Below are 17,831 nucleotides of genomic sequence, written 5' to 3'. Positions count from 1 at the left end.
GCTCTCTGAGGCCTTCAGAAAGAAGGTTATAGGTGCCTACGAGTCTGGGAAGGGATTTAAAAAGATCTCCAAACAATTTGAAAACAATCATTTGACTGTCTGGAAGATCATCTACAAGTGGAGAAGATTCCAAACAACTGCCAACATGTTCAGGCCAGGCCGCCCCAGCAAGTTCAGCCCAAAAGCAGACCGCAAGATGTTGAAAGAAGTCTCTAAGAACCCCAGAATGTCATCACCGGACCTACAGGTAGCTCTTGCCGCTGTTGATGTCAAAGTGCACGAGTCTACCTTTAGAAAGAGGCTGCACAAATTTGATATACATGGGAGGTGTGCCAGGAGGAAACCTTTGCTGTCCAGAAAGAACATCAGGGCAAGACTAAAGTTTGCCAATGAACACCTAGGCAAATACCAGCACTTCTGGAACAATGTGCTCTGGACAGATGAGTCAAAGGTAGAGCTATTTGGCCACAGTACCAGAAGACATGTTTGGCGAAAACCAAAGGCAGCATTTGACCACAAGAACCTGATACCAACTGTAAAGCATGGTGGTGGAAATATTATGGTTTGGGGCAGCTTTGCTGCATCAGGGCCTGGGCACCTCACCATCGTAGAATCCACTATGAATTCTTCATTGTACAAGAGGGTACTTGAGGATAATGTGAGGCCATCTGTCGGAAAGTTGAAGCTCAACCACAGATGGACCTTGCAACATGACAATGGCCCTAAACATACCAGTAAATCCCCCAAGGAATGGCTGAAAAGAAAGAAATGGGGGGTTCTGGAATGGCCAAGTCAAAGCCCGGATCTAAATCCCATCGAGATGTTGTGGGGGGATTTCAAACGAGCTGTGCATGCAAGAAACCCCTCAAACATCGCACAGCTGAAAGAATTCTGCATGGAGGAGTGGGCAAAAATTTCTCCCAGTCGATGTCAGAGACTGGTAGACATTTATAAGAAACGCCTACTTGAGGTTGTTTCTGCCAAAGGGGGCAATACCACCGATTAGAGCCAAGGGTGTACTTTCTCTTTCCACATGCGAAATTTGCATTTACGTTTATTTAAATTATATAATTGACTACAAAATGTAAATGTTTCATGATATTTGTTTTATTATATTGAAGGAGCTGTGCTCCAACTCGAAACGAAAGAATGGACGCGACAAAAAGCTGGAATTCGTCCGGGTTTCTTTATTGCATCAAATCAACTCGGGTACTCTGAAAAGCCCGTTTATCGGGCAGCATTATATACAAGCACTCAAATATCTCATGCTGGAGCGTTTGCCCTTAAAAGGCGTGACTGGGCATGTCCGGGAGGCCTGGGCGAGTCTGGACATGCCCGGGAACGGCGAGACTGGGTGTCGCCGGACGGGCCGGGCGAGCCCGGGAAAGGCGAGTCCGGGCATGCCCGGTAAAGGCGAGACTGAGCGTCTCCGGGCGGTCTGGGCGAGCCCGGCACAGCGATCGCTCCGTGGTTGCGTCCTCGGCAGGTGTAAGGCGATTGTGTATGTTCAGCGGCAACCGCTACACATGCCCCCCAGAATCGACTTGCACCGGCAGGGTCAATTTAAGGGGGGTCCTGATGACCCGGCCGAAGCGACCCCTGGAGCGTCGTGGGGGGGTGGGGGTCCGGTGTGGGGGTGGGTGGTCGAGCGGGAGGCACCGTGGAAGGGGGGTGGCTTCGCCGCGGAGGAAGGGCCAACCGAGGTGGTTGGTCGATGTCCACGTGCGCCGGCTTGAGGCGGTCCACCGAAATCCGGTCCGACCTGCCGCCGACGTCGATGACGAAGGACTTGTCGTCCCGTCGCAGGACCCAGAAGGGTCCGTCGTACGGCGGCCTGAGTGGCCCCCGGTGTGCGTCATGACGCACAAAAACGTACTCCGCTGTGCGGAGCGCTGGGGGGACGTAGGCCTGGGGGTCACCGTGGTAGGACGTTGGCACGGGGGCAAACCGTCGGGCGGTCTCCTGGAGGTCCGAGCGCTGGCGAGCTGCGGAGCAGGGACTGGTAGCGTCGGGCACGAATTCGCCCGGGATGCGTAGCGGCTGGCCGTAGACCAGCTCGGCGGTGGACGCCTGGAGGTCCTCCTTGGGGGCCGTGCGGAGGCCCAAAAGGACCTACGGTAGCCGGTCGGTCCAGCCGCCCTCCTGAAGGCCGGCCATGAGCGCGGCCTTCATGGAACGGTGGAACCGCTCGCACAACCCGTTGGCTTGGGGGTGGTAGGCCGTGGTACAGTGGAGCCTGACCCCCAGGTTGCGGGCGACCGCGCCCCACAGCTCGGAGGTGAACTGCGGCCCGCGGTCCGAAGAGATGTCCGCCGGTGCGCCGAAACGGGTGACCCAGGTGGCGATGAAAGCCTGCGCCACGTCGGCGGTGGTGGTGGAGACGAGGGGAACGGCCTCCGGCCACCTGGTGGTCCTGTCCACCATGGTGAGCAGGTGTGTGAAACCCCGTGATGGGGGGAAGGGGACCCACCAGGTCCACGTTGACGTGGTCGAAACGCCGTTCGGGCACGGTGAAAGTTGCCAGCGGGGCCTGGGTGTGTCGGTGGACCTTGGCCTGTTGGCAGGCCGTGCAGGTGCTGGTCCAATCGCGGACATCCCGCCGAAGGCCGTGCCAGACGAATCGCGCGGACACCAGCTTCTGGGAAGCTTTCCGGCCCGGGTGGGAAAGGCCGTGGAGGGAGGCGAAGATGCGGCGTTGCCAGGTAACGGGCACGATGGGGCGAGGCTGGCCTTGGGAGACGTCGCAGAGCAGGACAGTGTCCACGAAGGGGACGTCGGCCAGGCGGAGGCCCGTGTCCGCCGCCCGGGGGGCTTGCACCGTGGTGTCGGTGGTCTGGTCAGCCGCCATAAGCGCGAAGTCCATGCCGAGGTGGACCGCGTTCGCGCTGGCCCGAGAAAGACAGTCGGCCACGGCGTTGTCTTTGCCGGCGACGTGCCGGATGTCCGTGGTAAACTCCGACACGGCGGAGAGGTGGCGCTGCTGGCGGGCCGACCACGGCTCCGTGACTTTGGCCATTGCGTAAACCAACGGCTTGTGGTCGACGAAAGCCGTGAAGGGTCGGCCCTCCAGGAGGTGGCGGAAATGGCGAACGGCCAGGTGTAGACCGAGGAGTTCGCGGTCAAACGTGCTTTATTTGAGCTCGTTCGGCCGGAGTTGCCGGCTGAAAAAAGCGAGTGGCTACCAAACCCCGTTCACCCGTTGCTCATGTACGGCGCCCACCGCGTAGTCGGAGGCATCCGTGGTGAGGGCGATGGGAGCGTTGAGCACCGGGTGAGCGAGCAGTGTTGCGTCGGCGAGGGCCCGCTTTGAGCTTGTAAATACCGCGTCCATGGCTGCGGACCAGACGACGTCGTGTTTGGCCGGCTTGTCCCGGAGGGCTTCGTAGAGGGGCCGCATGAGCTGAGCAGCGCGGGGCACGAAGCGGTGATAGAAATTCACCATTCCGAGGAACTCCTGCAGGGCCTTGATGGAGCCGAGACGCGGAAACGCGGTGATGGCCTCAACCTTGGTAGGCAGCGGCACGGCCCCGTTCTTGGTGATGTGGTGGCCCAAAAAATCAACGGCTGCCGTGCCGAAGTGTCATTTGGCTGGGTTGACGATTAGGCCGTGCTCGTTGAGGCGCCCGAACAGTGTTCGGAGGTGGAGGAGGTGCTCGGCCCGGGACGCGCTGGTGACAAGGATGTCGTCCAGGTAGACGAAGAGGAACGGCAGGTCACGCAGCACGCCGTCCATCAAGCGCTGGAACACCTGAGCCGCGTTCTTGAGGCCAAATGGCATTCGAAGGAATTCGAATAAGCTGAACGGCGTGATGACGGCCGTTTTTGGGACGTCGGCCGGCCTGACAGGTACCTGGTGGTATCCCCGTATCAAATCGATCTTCGAAAAAATGACCCGTCCTGCCAAACGGGCGGAGAAGTCTTGAATGTGCGGGATCGGATACCTGTCGGGGGTGGTAACATCGTTAAGGCGGCGGTAGTCGCCACATGGGCACCAGCCGCCCCCCGGCTTCGGTACGATGTGGTGTCGAAGCCCACGCGCTATCGAAGCGCCGCACGATGCCGAGGTGTTCCAAAGCGTCGCACTCGGCTTTGGCCATGGCGAGCTTGGCTGGGTCGAGGCGGTGGGCTCTGGCGTAGACCACGGGCCCGTAGTTGGTATGTGGTGCTCGATACCATGTCGTACCACGACGGACGAAAACGTCGGCCGCGTGAGGGCCGGGAACTCCGCGAGCAGGCGAGCAAACTCGTTCGCCGCCGGGAGGGCGCATGCTAGCTCGGTCGGCGCGGAGCTGCTCAACGTGCATGCCAGGGAGCTGAAGGTCTCGGCGCTGACGAAGCGACGCCGTTTGACGTCAACCAGCAGCCCGTGTGCGCAGAGGAAGTCGGCGCCCAGCAGAGCCATGGGCACGCTTGCGGTCACAAAAGTCCAATGAAAGCGCTGGCTGCCGAAGCAGAGGGTGACGTTGCGCGGGCCGAAGGTGCGGATGGCCGATCCGTTGGCCGCCACCAAGGAGGGGCCGCAAACAGCGGACTGCCTGTCCTGATCGGAGGCGGGTATGACGCTCAGTTGGGCGCCATTGTCACACAGGAAGCGCCGTCCGGACGCTTTGTCCCTGATAAAAAGTCATTTGCCCGTGTGGCCGGCACTCCTGGCTGGTAATGAACGCCGGCCCGGCCGTTTCCCGACTTGCCGAAAGTGCACGGGGGTCGGCATGTCCGGGCCTTTTGTCCGAACCTGGCATGGTAGTAACACCACGCCTGGTCAGGTGTAGGCCCCGGTCGTCGTGTTGGAGGCGGTCGGCGCGGCGTAGCGGCCGCCAATTGCGCCGGCAGTTCGGCCGCCGACCGTGCCGGGTGCTCGGGCACCATGGGCATTGCTTCGGACGGCGGCAGGCTCCAGGTCGCTGCCCCGATGCGTTGGCCTGCCGAGGAGATCTTGTCGGCTTCCCTGGCGAGGGCGCGGGGATCGTGATCTGTGTGCTTGCCAGGGCGAGGCGTACCTGGCTAGGCAGCTGACGGAGGAACAGCTCTTGAAAAAGAAAATCCGGGGCATGCTCCCCGAGCAACGAGAGCATGTAATCCATTCGCTCGGACGGGCGCGTGTCGCTGAGCTCGGGCAGGTCGCGCAGGCGCCGTGCGCGTTCCGCCGATGAGAGGGCGAAAGCGTCGAGGAGGAGCTTCTTGATCGCGCCGTTCTTGTCAGCGGCTGGCGCGTGCTGGAGGAGGCTGAGGGTGTGGGCCGCGGTGGCTGAGCCGAGTGCTGCTACCACATGATGGAAGTGGGTGTCGTCGGCGGTGATGCCTCGCAGGGTGAACTGGGAGTCCACCTGGGCGAACCAAACCGCCGCATGAGCCTCCCAGAGGGTAGGCAGTTTGAGGGCAACTGCCGTGTCCATGTCGGTATGTCACCAATGAAGGAGCTGTGCTCCAACTCGAATCGAAAGAATGGACGCGACAAAAAGCTGGAATTCGTCCGAGTTTCTTTATTGCATCAAATCAACTCGGGTACTCTGAAAAGCCCGTTTATCGGGCAGCATTATATACAAGCACTCGAATATCTCATGCCGGAGCGTTTGCCCTTAAAAGGCACGACTGGGCGTGTCCGGGAGACCTGGGCGAGTCTGGACATGCCCGGGAACAGCGAGACTGGGTGTCGCCGGACGGGCCGGGCATGCCTGGACATGCCCGGGAACGGCGAGACTGGGTGTCGCCGGACGGGCCGGGCGAGCCCGGGAAAGGCGAGTCCGGGCATGCCCGGGAAAGGTGAGACTGAGCGTCTCCGGGCGGTCTGGGCGAGCCCAGCACAGCGATCGCTCCGTGGTTGCGTCCTCGGCAGGTGTAAGGCGATTGTGTATGTTCAGCGGCAACCGCTACAATATCACCTTTATCTATCAATATTGTTGAAATGAAGATCAAATAGCTGTATGTTGAAATATGTTGAAAAAGTCAAAACTTTACATGGGGTGTACTTACTTTTTCACGTGACTGTACAGTGTACATACAGGAGGGGAAGGTGCAGACTGGAAGTCTGGGCCAATTACACCTCACCACCACAAAATTCAAAACACCTAACCACCACGTGATACAAAACACCTCAGCACCACATAATTCAAAACACCAAACAAAAGTTTGAGGGAGTAGTTCAGTGACAACACAGACACTGCCCAGATATGTATATGTTGGAACCCATCTGTGGATCGGTCCCATCGGCCGATGGGTCTGACCCGTTTGTGGATCCGCAGATGGGCGACCCATCTGTGGATCCGCAAACGGGTCAGAACCATCGCTGAGGGCCTCATAGAATCACATAGTGCCTCATAGAATCACACCGAGGGCCTCATCGAATCACATAATGCGTTATTGTGTTTATATAATTGACAATGCCCCGATTACGAAGCCACACCTTCATCTTTAGCTTTGGGGTAATTAAGGCATGCCAGGAATTGCTATATAAACAATGGAGAGCTGAGTCTGTCAGTGCCACCAGCGAAGTAGACCAGCGTTTTTAAATGGAGCGACATTATCTTATTTTTATCTTATCGACAAACGGTTTTTATTTTTGTTTTTTTATATTTTTTTTTATACAAGATCGAGGCTCGTGAAAGAGCGAACATTAATCACACAGAAAGACAAACAGACACACAAAACAAATAACATCGGGAGCGGTAGACAAGATGGGGAGAGAGGGGGAAGGACACAAACACAACATTTGAGAGCAGGGACCGAGAGACATGGAGACATCGAGAGAACTGTGGGAGGGAGAGGGCTTTGGGGGGGAGGCATGGGAAGGGGGGGGGGGGTGGGAGAGGTATAAAACATATGGACACTGCCAAGACTTCCAGGAAAGAGGTTGGAATTTCAAACAAGGTGGATCTGGGGTGAATTAGTGGGGGTAGAAAAGATCAAGGTTTTGGATGGGGGAAGATAAGAGATGGTGGTGAACAGCTGTTTTGAAGACCTGGAGGGAGGAGTGTGATTGAAGTGAGTGTGGGAGTTTGTTCCAGAGGCGGGAGAAAAGAGGAATGAAAGAGTGAAGGTGAGCAGAGAGCCGAGATTTCGGCAGTTTAACCATCGGAGGGTGGCTGGCAGATCTTGTGCGACCTGTAGGAATATTTGGGGGACAGAGCACAGAGAGAGCTGGGGGAGCAAGGGGAGCAAGATTCCAATGATTCTGAAAGCTTTGGATTCAACAGCGTGAAGCCGAGCCAGGTGTGAGGCAGGAGCACCAGCCCATAGGAGAGAACAGTATTCCATTGAGCTGCGGATGAAAGCCTTGTATGTGGTGAAGAGCTCAGGTGTGCCTAGGAAGGACTTCGCACGACGGAGGATGCCCAGTCGGCGACTGGCTTTGGAGGCCAGCTTGGAAATGTGGTTTTCCCAAGAAAGATCATGGTAGATGGTGAGACCCAAAAGCTTGAGCGACAGAACTTCTTGGAGAGGATTGTTGAGAAAGTAGATGGGAGTGTTGTCCAGTCGATCTTTTCGGAGAGACATAGTAAGAGTGTGAGATTTGTCAGGATTGAAAGACATGTTCCACATGTTTGACCAGTCTGTGATTTTGTCCAGGTCTTCAGAGAGTGAGGAGGCCGCAGACTGCCGATCTGAGGGAAGAGGAATGGAGCGGCAGAGAGTGGAGTCATCAGCAAAGAGATACAGAGGATTTTCCAGAGAGTCGGAGAGATCATTGATAAAGACCAGAAAAAGCACAGGGCCCAGCACACTGCCTTGGGGAACTCCAGCCTGAACGGGAAGGGGAGATGAGAGAAATCCATTCAGGGCCACACGTTGACTACGACCAGAGAGGAAGTCCGCAAGCCATGCATGGAGATTTCCATGGATACCATAGGAGGAGAGTTTGGTGAGCAGAGCTGGGTGCCAGACCGTATCGAAGGCACGTGATATGTCAAGGGAGACAGCTCTGATTTCCTGTTTGGCATTGAGGACCTCCATCCATTGTTGAGACAGCAGAAGCAGCATGTCCAGAGTAGAGTGACCTGGTCTGAAACCAAATTGATGATCAGAGATCAAGCCATTGGAGAAGAGGAAAGATTTCATATCCGAAGCAATGATGGATTCCATGACTTTGCTGATAATTGGGAGCAGGCTGATTGGTCTGTAGTTGCAAGGATCTGTTTTTGCACCTTTTTTGTGTAAAGCGGTAATGTTTGCTGATTTCCAGGATGCTGGCAGATGACCTTGAGCAAAAGATAGGGTGAAAAGAACAGAGAGAGGGTGAGATAGAGCGGCAGAGCAGGATTTTAGGACCCGTGGGCTGATGCCATCTGGTCCAGTTGCAGAATCAGAGTCGAGGTTTGACAAAAACTCCTCCACCTTGTCAGGAGAGAAGGTCACAGAGTCCAGGAGCAGTTTGGTTCGACTGGGAAAGGTGGGAACAGAGAGAGATGGGTTTGGGACTAAGGATTTTGAGGCAAACACAGAGTTGAGGCATTCGGCTTTGTCACGTGCGATGTCAACTGTGTGGCCATTTGAGGTAAGGGAGGGGATGGAGGGGGAACAAACACCAGAAACGGATTTGACCAGACGCCACCAGGATTTGGACGAAGGAGACAGGTTTGAGAGTTCATTCTTGAGTGAGGAGAGATAGTGCTTCCTGGCACTCCTGAGGGTAGACACACACTTGTTCCGAGCTTGGTGGAAGGAACTGAGATTTCCTTCAGTTGGATTAGCCTTCCAAGAGGCAAAGGCAAGTTGTTTCAGGGCAACTGCCTCACCACAAGATTCAGTGTACCATGGACGGGAGGAAGGGTAAGACAACTGAAGGCGAGATGGGATAAATCTGTGCATGAGAGAGAGCAGTTTGCTTTGGAAGAATTCCCAGGAAGAATTGATGTCAGAGGCAGTGGAGATGGGAGACCAATCCAGACGAATGATGGCTGCTTGAAGACCGTCCCAGTCGGCCTGAGTGAAATGCCAGACTCGTCGACGCTGAGGAGGCTCTCTGAGAATGGCCAGAGAGATGTCCACTTTGACAAGCACATGATCAGAAGAACCGATTGGAGCAGAAGAAGAGCAGCAGACATTAGCAGGGAAGTTAGTCATAACCAAGTCTAGAAGAGAAGATACTCCATTGGCTGAGATCCGGGTCGGGAAATTGACAGATTGTGTCAATCCCAGTGAGTCACAGAAGTCCTTTGTTGAGGTGCCATGACTGGTGAGAGAGGAACCCACACCCAACCAGGTGGCATGATGACAATTGAAGTCACCACATAGGAGGAAGAGAGAGTTGGGATGAGTGGATAGAAGTTGGTCCATGTTGTCGGACAGTGAAATGTAGATGGAGTCATCACTGTTGGGGGACGGTACAGAACACATATGAACAAAAGGTGGGAGCGGAGAGGAAGCCGTAGCCAGAGGTACTCCTGGGGGTGAAGAGGAGAGAGGGCAGTGCAAGGAGAGTGAGGAAGAGAGTTTTTGATAAAGATAGCCACCCCACCACCAGGCCGAGGCTCAGGTCTATCATACCGGAGGAGGGAGTAACCAGGAAGAGATATTAAGGAATCAGAGACATCTTGAAGGAGGAAAGTCTCTGTTAAGCAGATCAAGTCTGGATTGTCAGAAGCAACCTGTATGGAGAGATCAGTCAGGTTTGAGCGAAGGCCCCGGATGTTTGAGGTCCATACCGTTAATGAAGAGAGAGGGGGAGCATCGGGTACAGGACAGGGGAGGGGAGGAGTAGGGTAAGATGAAGGATGAGAGGGGGAGGTAGGGAGAGCAGTTGTTAGTGTGTCAGCGATTGCAGAAGAGTTCCAAGAAAGGGAAGGATGAGGAGGATGAAAGGTTTGAAGGTGAAGGGATGAGGCACAGTGAGGGGTTGTTTGAGGGGGGGCAGAGGAAAGAAGAAGGTTGGGGGGGGGTGGAGGTATGAGATAGAAGGGAGACGAAGTGGGGAGGAGGCAGCTTTGAGGAGGAGGGGGGAGGAGGGAGAATTGGAGAGGAATGGTATGGGGGGAGATTTGAATGGGAGGGGTTGGGGGGGAGTTTTGAAGGGGAGGAGTGAGGGGGGAGTTTAGGAGGGGAAGGGCAAGGGGGGAGTTCAGGAGTGGAAGGGCAAGGGGGGAGTTCAGGAGTGGAGGGGTAGGGGGGGAGTTTAAGAGTGGCGGGGCAAGGGGGGAGTTTAGGAGTGTAGGTGCAAGGGGAGGGATTTGGATGGGAGGGGCAAGAGGGGAGTTTAGAAAGTGGATGATTAATGAAAGACGAACATTGAAAACAAATTGGGTTTGTTGTGATTTTCAAGTTAGCAATCCGGTTCAGAACGATGGAGGAGGGATGGAATGAATGTGAATTTAGACCATGTAGTGAGGGAGACGTATAAGATATTGAATTTCTTTTTTTTGAGGTGGAATGAGTTGGAGAGGAAATTGAGAAAAGCCTTTTAAATAGGAAGAAAAACAGCGTGTTGTAAAATACCACTGAGTAAAACACTGAAGGGGAAAGGTTAAACATATTTAAATAATATTTAAACAGAACCGTGAACAATCTTATGTGCACAAAAATACCAACGGGGGGAGAGCCGAGAGGGACCACCACGAGTCACGTGAAGGGCAAACGGTGGATGGCAAGGAGTTAATGGGGGCGGGGCGAACAGCACACCTGGACAGAAAATACAGGATGAGTCAACAGTACACGTGGAGAAAGGAAAATAAATGTTTTTGGTTTTTTTTTTGTTTGTGTGGTTTTTGGGGGTGGGGATTTAGAACGTTAGACAGAGTATTATGTTCGGGGTAGAAGGGAAAAAAACTAAGAGCCAAGCAAAACACGATTAAGATAACAAACACCGACGGGGGTACAACTACAAGGCCGCACACGGGGAGCAGAACACGATTAAATAATTACAAGTTACAGGAAATTCAAACCAAAAGTAACTATAATCAAAACAATAACGCATGGACGATAAAATAACGAGTTGAAATTTGACAATCTATCTGGGGAAATGGGGGAGAAACACGTGGTCGAAGAACGAACGAACGAATAAGAATGAATAAACGAATGAGAACAGAGAAGGAAATGTTGTTTTTTTTTGGATTTTTTTGAGTTGTGATTTACACAAGGAAGAGGGCTATGGGGTGAAAAGATTGGGAAAACAGAGAACGAAAGTTATTGGATCACAAAAAACACGGACCGCTGAAAGAAAAACAAAGCCTCAAGGTTGTACAGTGTTCACTGTACAACTACAAGGCCTCAAAACACGACCCGAATTAACACGATTTTCAATACAGGTATGAAAGATTTGCACCGAAAATCTTCGTCGGGAGACGATATATACACCATAAAATAAATAGTTATAACGAAAATACAAATGGGAACAATTACTTAACTTCGATTTCGATGGATAGCATGGAGAACTGAGAATAAACGAACCCTCGCCAGCAAGACCGGAAACGGGGTTATCGACAAACCACATGTCACGGACTGCTTTATAAACATTTATGACATCAATTGCTTATTTTTAGGTTCAAATAAACATACTCATCCACCATTGATGCATACACATTCCTTCAAGGTGAACAACACATCCGCAGATGGCGCAGACCCATCGGCCGATGGGTCTGCATCGTCATTTCTCGTGCATCCACAGATGGGTCGCCCATCGGCCGATGGGACCGATCCACAGATGGGTTCCAACATATATATTGATAGATGACTGTACCTGAGTTGCTGTTTCGTCATGGTTTACACCAATCATAATACAAACAATTATTTTGCACAAAACTATTTGTAATATACATGATATTACATTTTATAAACAAATGAAGTTGAAGATTTATGTTGAAAAAAATTTTTCCCCAAAAAAAAAAAAATTACATTTTCCAAACTTTTTGAAAAAAAACATCCATAGGCCATACACACGGGAGAGATAGGTGCATACCAGAAGTTTGGTACGATTTCACAAAAGTTTGAGGGAGTAGTTAAGTGACAAGGCAAGACAACACAGACACTGCACAGATGTATACGTAGATAAACAGACCGATCAAAAGATATATAACTAGATAGACAGAGAGATAAAAACGAGACACTTGGGCAGGTAGCTGGTGAGATAGATATAAACTAGATGCCTGGGCAGGGAGTTGGTGAGATCGATAAACAGATTATTGGGTAAAATTCCAGGGGCATAGAAAAGGCCCCTTTATGCAAGGGTACGTGCCATGTGGCAAAGTATGGAAAAGAAGGGACATTCCATCGCTTGTAGAAAATGCCAAACAATACAAAATAAGGGGCATTCAAAAAATCTCGTGTGCATGCTGGACTACCCTTGTGTTCTGAGGAGGAACTGACGGACTGGCGGACTGACAAACAACGCGCCATCGCATAAGCTCCCCTGAACTTCGTTCCAGGTGAGCAAAAAAGTAAGGGGGAAAATATTCAACCCAGACAGAATTTGAACCCACAATCCCCAGCTTGGGAGTACTGATGCTTTATCCGTTAGGCCATTAAGCCAGCACATTAAAAAAAAAAATTTTTTTAAAGGGGTATAAAACGTGTATATATGTATATTTATATATACAATATACCAGTAGAAGCCGAGAAACGAATTTCTAGTCCCCATATTAAAGTTGCATGCAGAGAAACCGTCCCCAAAAAAGGAAGGGGCGCTTTTTGCCCCTCCTCCCTTGATTTCCATGCAATAAACAATTTGATGTGGTACAATACTCATAATGATGCTGAAAATCACGTTTAAGAATAATTACGTTTTAAATACGAACAAAATGCATTTGTTCATTGTACAAGATGTTCATTTCTTCATTATTCAAGACGATATAAAAGACTTGGAAAAAGTAAGGGGAAAAAAAATTCAACCTAGACGGGATTTGAATCTACAACCCCCAGCTTGGGAGTCTGATGGCTCATCCATTAAGACATTGGGCCAACACATTAGATTTGTGTAATAATATTTTGAAGAGTTATAAAGTGTGTATATATTTTTATGTATTTATTTATTTATTTATATATATATATATATATATATATATATATATATATATATATATATATATATATATATATATATATATATATATATAATTTAAAAAAAAAAAAACGACAGCACTTCGTTGGAATTTGTTTCGAAATCATTAACTAGACATATTGGCCAATGTATATTCCAGGTTTCAGGTAGTTTCAATGTATAATCCTTGAGATATAAGCGCCAACACATTTTGGGCGGACGGACAGACACCAATGTGATTTTGAATGTTTTCTAAATATAACTCAAGAATGCATAAACAGACATTGCTGAAATTCGGAACATATTACCTCGACGTACAAAGCATTTACTTCTGAAATTTGCAGCCGATTTCGTCCAGTAGAAGCCGAGAAACGTATTGCCATGTCCGTGCCGATAAAGACCGGCCTCGGTCCTGACCGATCAGCTTACCTCCGAGGCGTTCAGTCAACTATGGCGGATCTTCTTTATACGCACGAGGAGTAGTGGAGGGTAGCAAAACTTACCTGGACGGACGGGCGCGAAGCGGGTTTTCTGAACCACCGATAGATAAACGGGACAGGGCAAGGAATCAAATGCAACAAATAAAGAGTTTAATAAAAATAATGCCAAGGACAAGTCAACAAGGACAATTCTTGGGAAAACCACATTTCCAAGCTGGCCTTCAAAACCAGTCGCCGACTGGGCATCCTCCGTCGTGCGAAGTCCTTCCTAGGCACACCTGAACTCCTCACCACATACAAGGCTTTCATCCGCAGCTCAATGGAATACTGTTCTCCCCTCTGGGCTGGTGCTCCTGCCTCACACCTAGCTCGGCTTCATGCTGTTGAAACCAAAGCTTTCAAAATCATTGGAATCTCCCGCGATGAAGCTATCTCTGAGGGCCTTTCACTCACTCACCGCAGGCAGGTAGGTGGTCTTTCTGTCTTCTACCGACTCCTCTCCGGCCTTGCTCCCCCAGCTCTCTCTCTGTGCTCTGTCCCCCAAATATTCCTACAGGTCGCACAAGATCTGCCAGCAAGCCTCTGATGGTTAAACTGCCGAAATCTCGGCTCTCTGCTCACCTTCACTCCTTCATTCCTCTTTTCTCCCGCCTCTGGAACAAACTCCCACACTCCCTTCAATCCCACTCCTCCCTCCAGGTCTTTAAAACAGCTGTTCACCACCATCTCTTATCTTCCCCCATCCAAAACCTTGATCTTTTCTACCCCCACTAATTCACCCCAGATCCACCTTGTTTGTAATTCCAACTTCTTTCCTGGTAGTCCTGGCAGTGTCCATATGTTTTATGCCTCTCCCACCCCCTTTCCCATGCCTCCCCCCCAAAGCCCTCTCCCTCCCACAGATCTCTCGATGTCTCCATGTCTCTCGGTTCCTGCTCTCAAATACTGTGTTTGTGTCCTTCCCCCTCTCTCCCTATCTTGTCTACCGCTCCCGATGTTATTTGTTTTATGTGTCGGTTTGTCGGTTATGTGTCGGTTTGTCGGTTTGTCTTTCTGTGTGATAAATGTTCGCTCTTTCACGAGCCTCGATCTTGTATACAAAAAAAATATAAAAAAATGCTGTAATACTAAAATCCTATTTGAGGGACCCTCCATATTGACTCGAATACAACACAGGTGGAAAAATAATTGGAAAATAATATGTGTGTGCACTGAATGTTAGCAGGTACTCAGCTCTCGTACCTGCTACCATCTCGTACCTGCTAACATGCAATGAAGGGAGCAGGAGACAAGAGGGGGAGAGAGGGAAGCACACAAGCACAACAACAGAAGAGAACAGGGACGTCGGTAGATCTGTGGTAGGGGGAGGGCTTGGGGAGGAGGGAGTACATGGTACAAAGCAAATGAACACTTCTAGGAATTTCAGGATATAAGTTGGGGATTTAAAGAGGCGGATTTGGGGTGTTTTAATGGGGATAAAAAAGATCAAGGTTTTGGATGGGGGAAGATAAGAGATGGTGGTGAACAGCTGTTTTAAAGACCTGGAGGGAGGAGTGGGATTAAAGAGAGGGAGGGAATTTATTCCAGAGGCGGGAGAAAATAGGAACGAAGGAGTGAAGGTGAGCAGAAAGTCTTGATTTTGGCAATTTCACCAGAAGAGGGTTGCAGGCAGATCTTGTGTGTCCTGCAGGGATATTTGGGGGACAGAGCACAGACAGAGCAGGAGGAGCAAGGCCACAGAGGAGTCGGTAGACGACAGAAATACCAAATCCGAACATCACTTAATCCGAACATCCGGCCCTACATCGTCACAGGAAGTGGCTACCCGAGGTAATCTACACAATCCTATCTGGACTAAGGTATTTCATTGCCTACCCCCCACAAACGTAACAGTATTTTCAGTCCCCATATTAAAGCTGCATACATAGAAACGATCCCTTATATAAAGGGATGGGTGCGCCTCCCTTTGATAGAGAGATAGAGAGATAAAAACTACATGCCTGTGTAGGGAGCTGTTTAGATATATAAACAGATAGATAGACAGATAGATCGATAGATACAAGCTAGACACCTGGGCAGGGAGCTCGTTAGAGAGACAAACAGAAAGAGAGATAGACATATACAAGCTGGACACCTGGGCAGGAAGCTGGTTAGATAGATAAACAGATAGATCGATCGATATAACTTAATTAATCATTACTTATACAACTTACTTCGTGACACAACAAGTCGCAAACTGCATACAAGAAAATACCAAATACAAAAAATATAAAATATATAAAAATAATCATACATACCTTTGTCAATTGATTGAAATGAAATAAAAACATTGATCCTTTAGAAATGTTGGTTTGACATAACTTCGTAAAAGCCCAAATTTCCCAAGGATCAAATATCTATATTAAAGGATATCTCCAAAGATCTTAATTAAAGACCGTTGGAAAGCAGAAAGAGAAAATAATGTAGTGGGAATAACTTACAATCAAGATCCAACACTTTGTCTACTCTATCCGGAACACGGGACAGGTGAAATTCCTCCAAGAATGGGATGCTGAGAGAAACGTTTGACTCCATTTATAAGCCTACCTGCATTTTGTTTACGAACAGGTGCACAGTTCCCATACCAACCTCCATAGAAAATGATATCAGCGATTGTATAACAGCTTGATAAATAACAGGTTCAACATTCACATGTACCTGTACCTGTACCTGTACAATAAAGAACTCTCCTTACTGCCAATTGCTCTGAAAAGTGGCTCATGGGGAAATGTTCTGATTAATAGTTAACAGGTTAGTACACAAAATGTGATGATGAATAGTTAACGGGTTAGTACATAAAATGTTCTGATGAATAGTTAATGGGTTAGTACATAAAATGTTGTGATGAATAGTTAACGGGTTAGTACACAAAATGTGATGATAAATAGTTAACGGGTTAGTACACAAAATGTTCTGATTAATAGTTAACGGGTTAGTACACAAAACGTTCTGATGAATAGTTAACGGGTTAGCACACAAAATGTTCTGATTAATAGTTAATGGGTTAGTACATAAAATGTTGTGATGAATAGTTAACGGGTTAGTACACAAAATGTTCTGATTAATAGTTAACGGGTTAGTACATAAAATGTTCTGATGAATAGTTAACGGGTTAGTACACAAAACGTTCTGATGAATAGTTAACGGGTTAGCACACAAAATGTTCTGATTAATAGTTAATGGGTTAGTACACAAAATGTGATGATAAATAGTTAACGGGTTAGTACACAAAATGTTCTGATTAATAGTTAACGGGTTAGTACACAAAACGTTCTGATGAATAGTTAACGGGTTAGCACACAAAATGTTCTGATTAATAGTTAATGGGTTAGTACATAAAATGTTGTGATGAATAGTTAACGGGTTAGTACACAAAATGTTCTGATTAATAGTTAACGGGTTAGTACATAAAATGTTCTGATGAATAGTTAACGGGTTAGTACACAAAACGTTCTGATGAATAGTTAACGGGTTAGCACACAAAATGTTCTGATTAATAGTTAATGCGTTAGTACACAAAATGTTCTGATTAATAGTTAATGGGTTAGTACACAAAATGATCTGATAAATAGTTAACGGGTTAGTAAACAAAATGTTCTGATTAATAGTTAATGGGTTAGTACACAAAATGTTCTGATTAATAGTTAACGGGTTAGTACATAAAATGTTCTGATAAATAGTTAACGGGTTAGTAAACAAAATGTTCTGATGAATAGTTAACGGGTTAGTACACAAAATGTTCTGATGAATAGTTAATGGGTTAGTACACAAAATGTTCTGATTAATAGTTAACGGGTTAGCACACAAAATGTTCTGATGAATAGTTAATGGGTTAGTACACAAAATGTTCTGATTAATAGTTAACGGGTTAGCACACAAAATGTTCTGATGAATAGTTAACGGGTTAGTACACAAAATGTTCTGATTAATAGTTAACGGTCAACACACCAGTTTCTGTTTGCTTCCCACAGTGGTTAGAATATGTCGATGAACATCTTGTTCATTTCGTACATTGTTGAAAATCCAATATCTACCTGTAATCTCCCAATTGACCTCAATAAAGGCTTTATGAAACATCATTTGCAAAATATCAGATACTTTAAACTATAGGTTCTCAAAGTGGTCCCTACCGCCCCCTAGTGGGCGCTGAGAACTTTCAGGGGGGCGCTCGAGGGTCCACGGGCAGTAGGGGGGCACTGGCAATGATTTGGGGGGCACTGGCGATTTCGAGGAGCAGCGGCGATTTGGAGCGCTCATTGGGCTTCCTGCAGTCTGAACAGGTTACCCGACGCCATTCGGCAAATTGGCCATCCAATCAACGCCCACATTCTTTCCCCCTTCGCATGGTTTTTATGATCACATATTCGCTGATGTCGTGTAGGTATTTT

The 17,831-nt window shown here is 49.0% G+C and overlaps 1 protein-coding gene across 3 annotated transcripts in view; it reads right to left on the bottom strand.

Moving 5' to 3' along the window:
• Positions 1-16,003, bottom strand: part of LOC137433061 (ectonucleotide pyrophosphatase/phosphodiesterase family member 7-like) — a 77,214-nt gene extending 61,211 nt beyond the window's left edge. For 2 of the 3 annotated variants that reach the window (XM_078783907.1, XM_068125492.2), the window contains exon 1: positions 15,702-15,954. Coding sequence is in view for 1 of the 3 variants with exons in the window: in XM_068125491.2 (XP_067981592.2) it covers positions 15,885-15,978 (94 nt within the window). In the remaining 2 variants the exon portion in view is untranslated. Of the gene's footprint in view, positions 1-15,701 lie in introns of all 3 variants that reach the window. The other variant, XM_068125491.2, reaches the window with a different exon arrangement.
• Between the last annotated feature and the right edge of the window lie 1,828 nt (positions 16,004-17,831).

This window comes from Myxine glutinosa, chromosome 8 (genome assembly GCF_964187855.1).
Source record: "Myxine glutinosa chromosome 8, kmMyxGlut1.1, whole genome shotgun sequence".
Classification (NCBI taxonomy): Eukaryota; Metazoa; Chordata; class Myxini; order Myxiniformes; family Myxinidae; genus Myxine; species Myxine glutinosa.
Note: the sequence above shows the minus strand (reverse complement) of the source record. Positions and strands in the feature narration are given on the sequence as shown.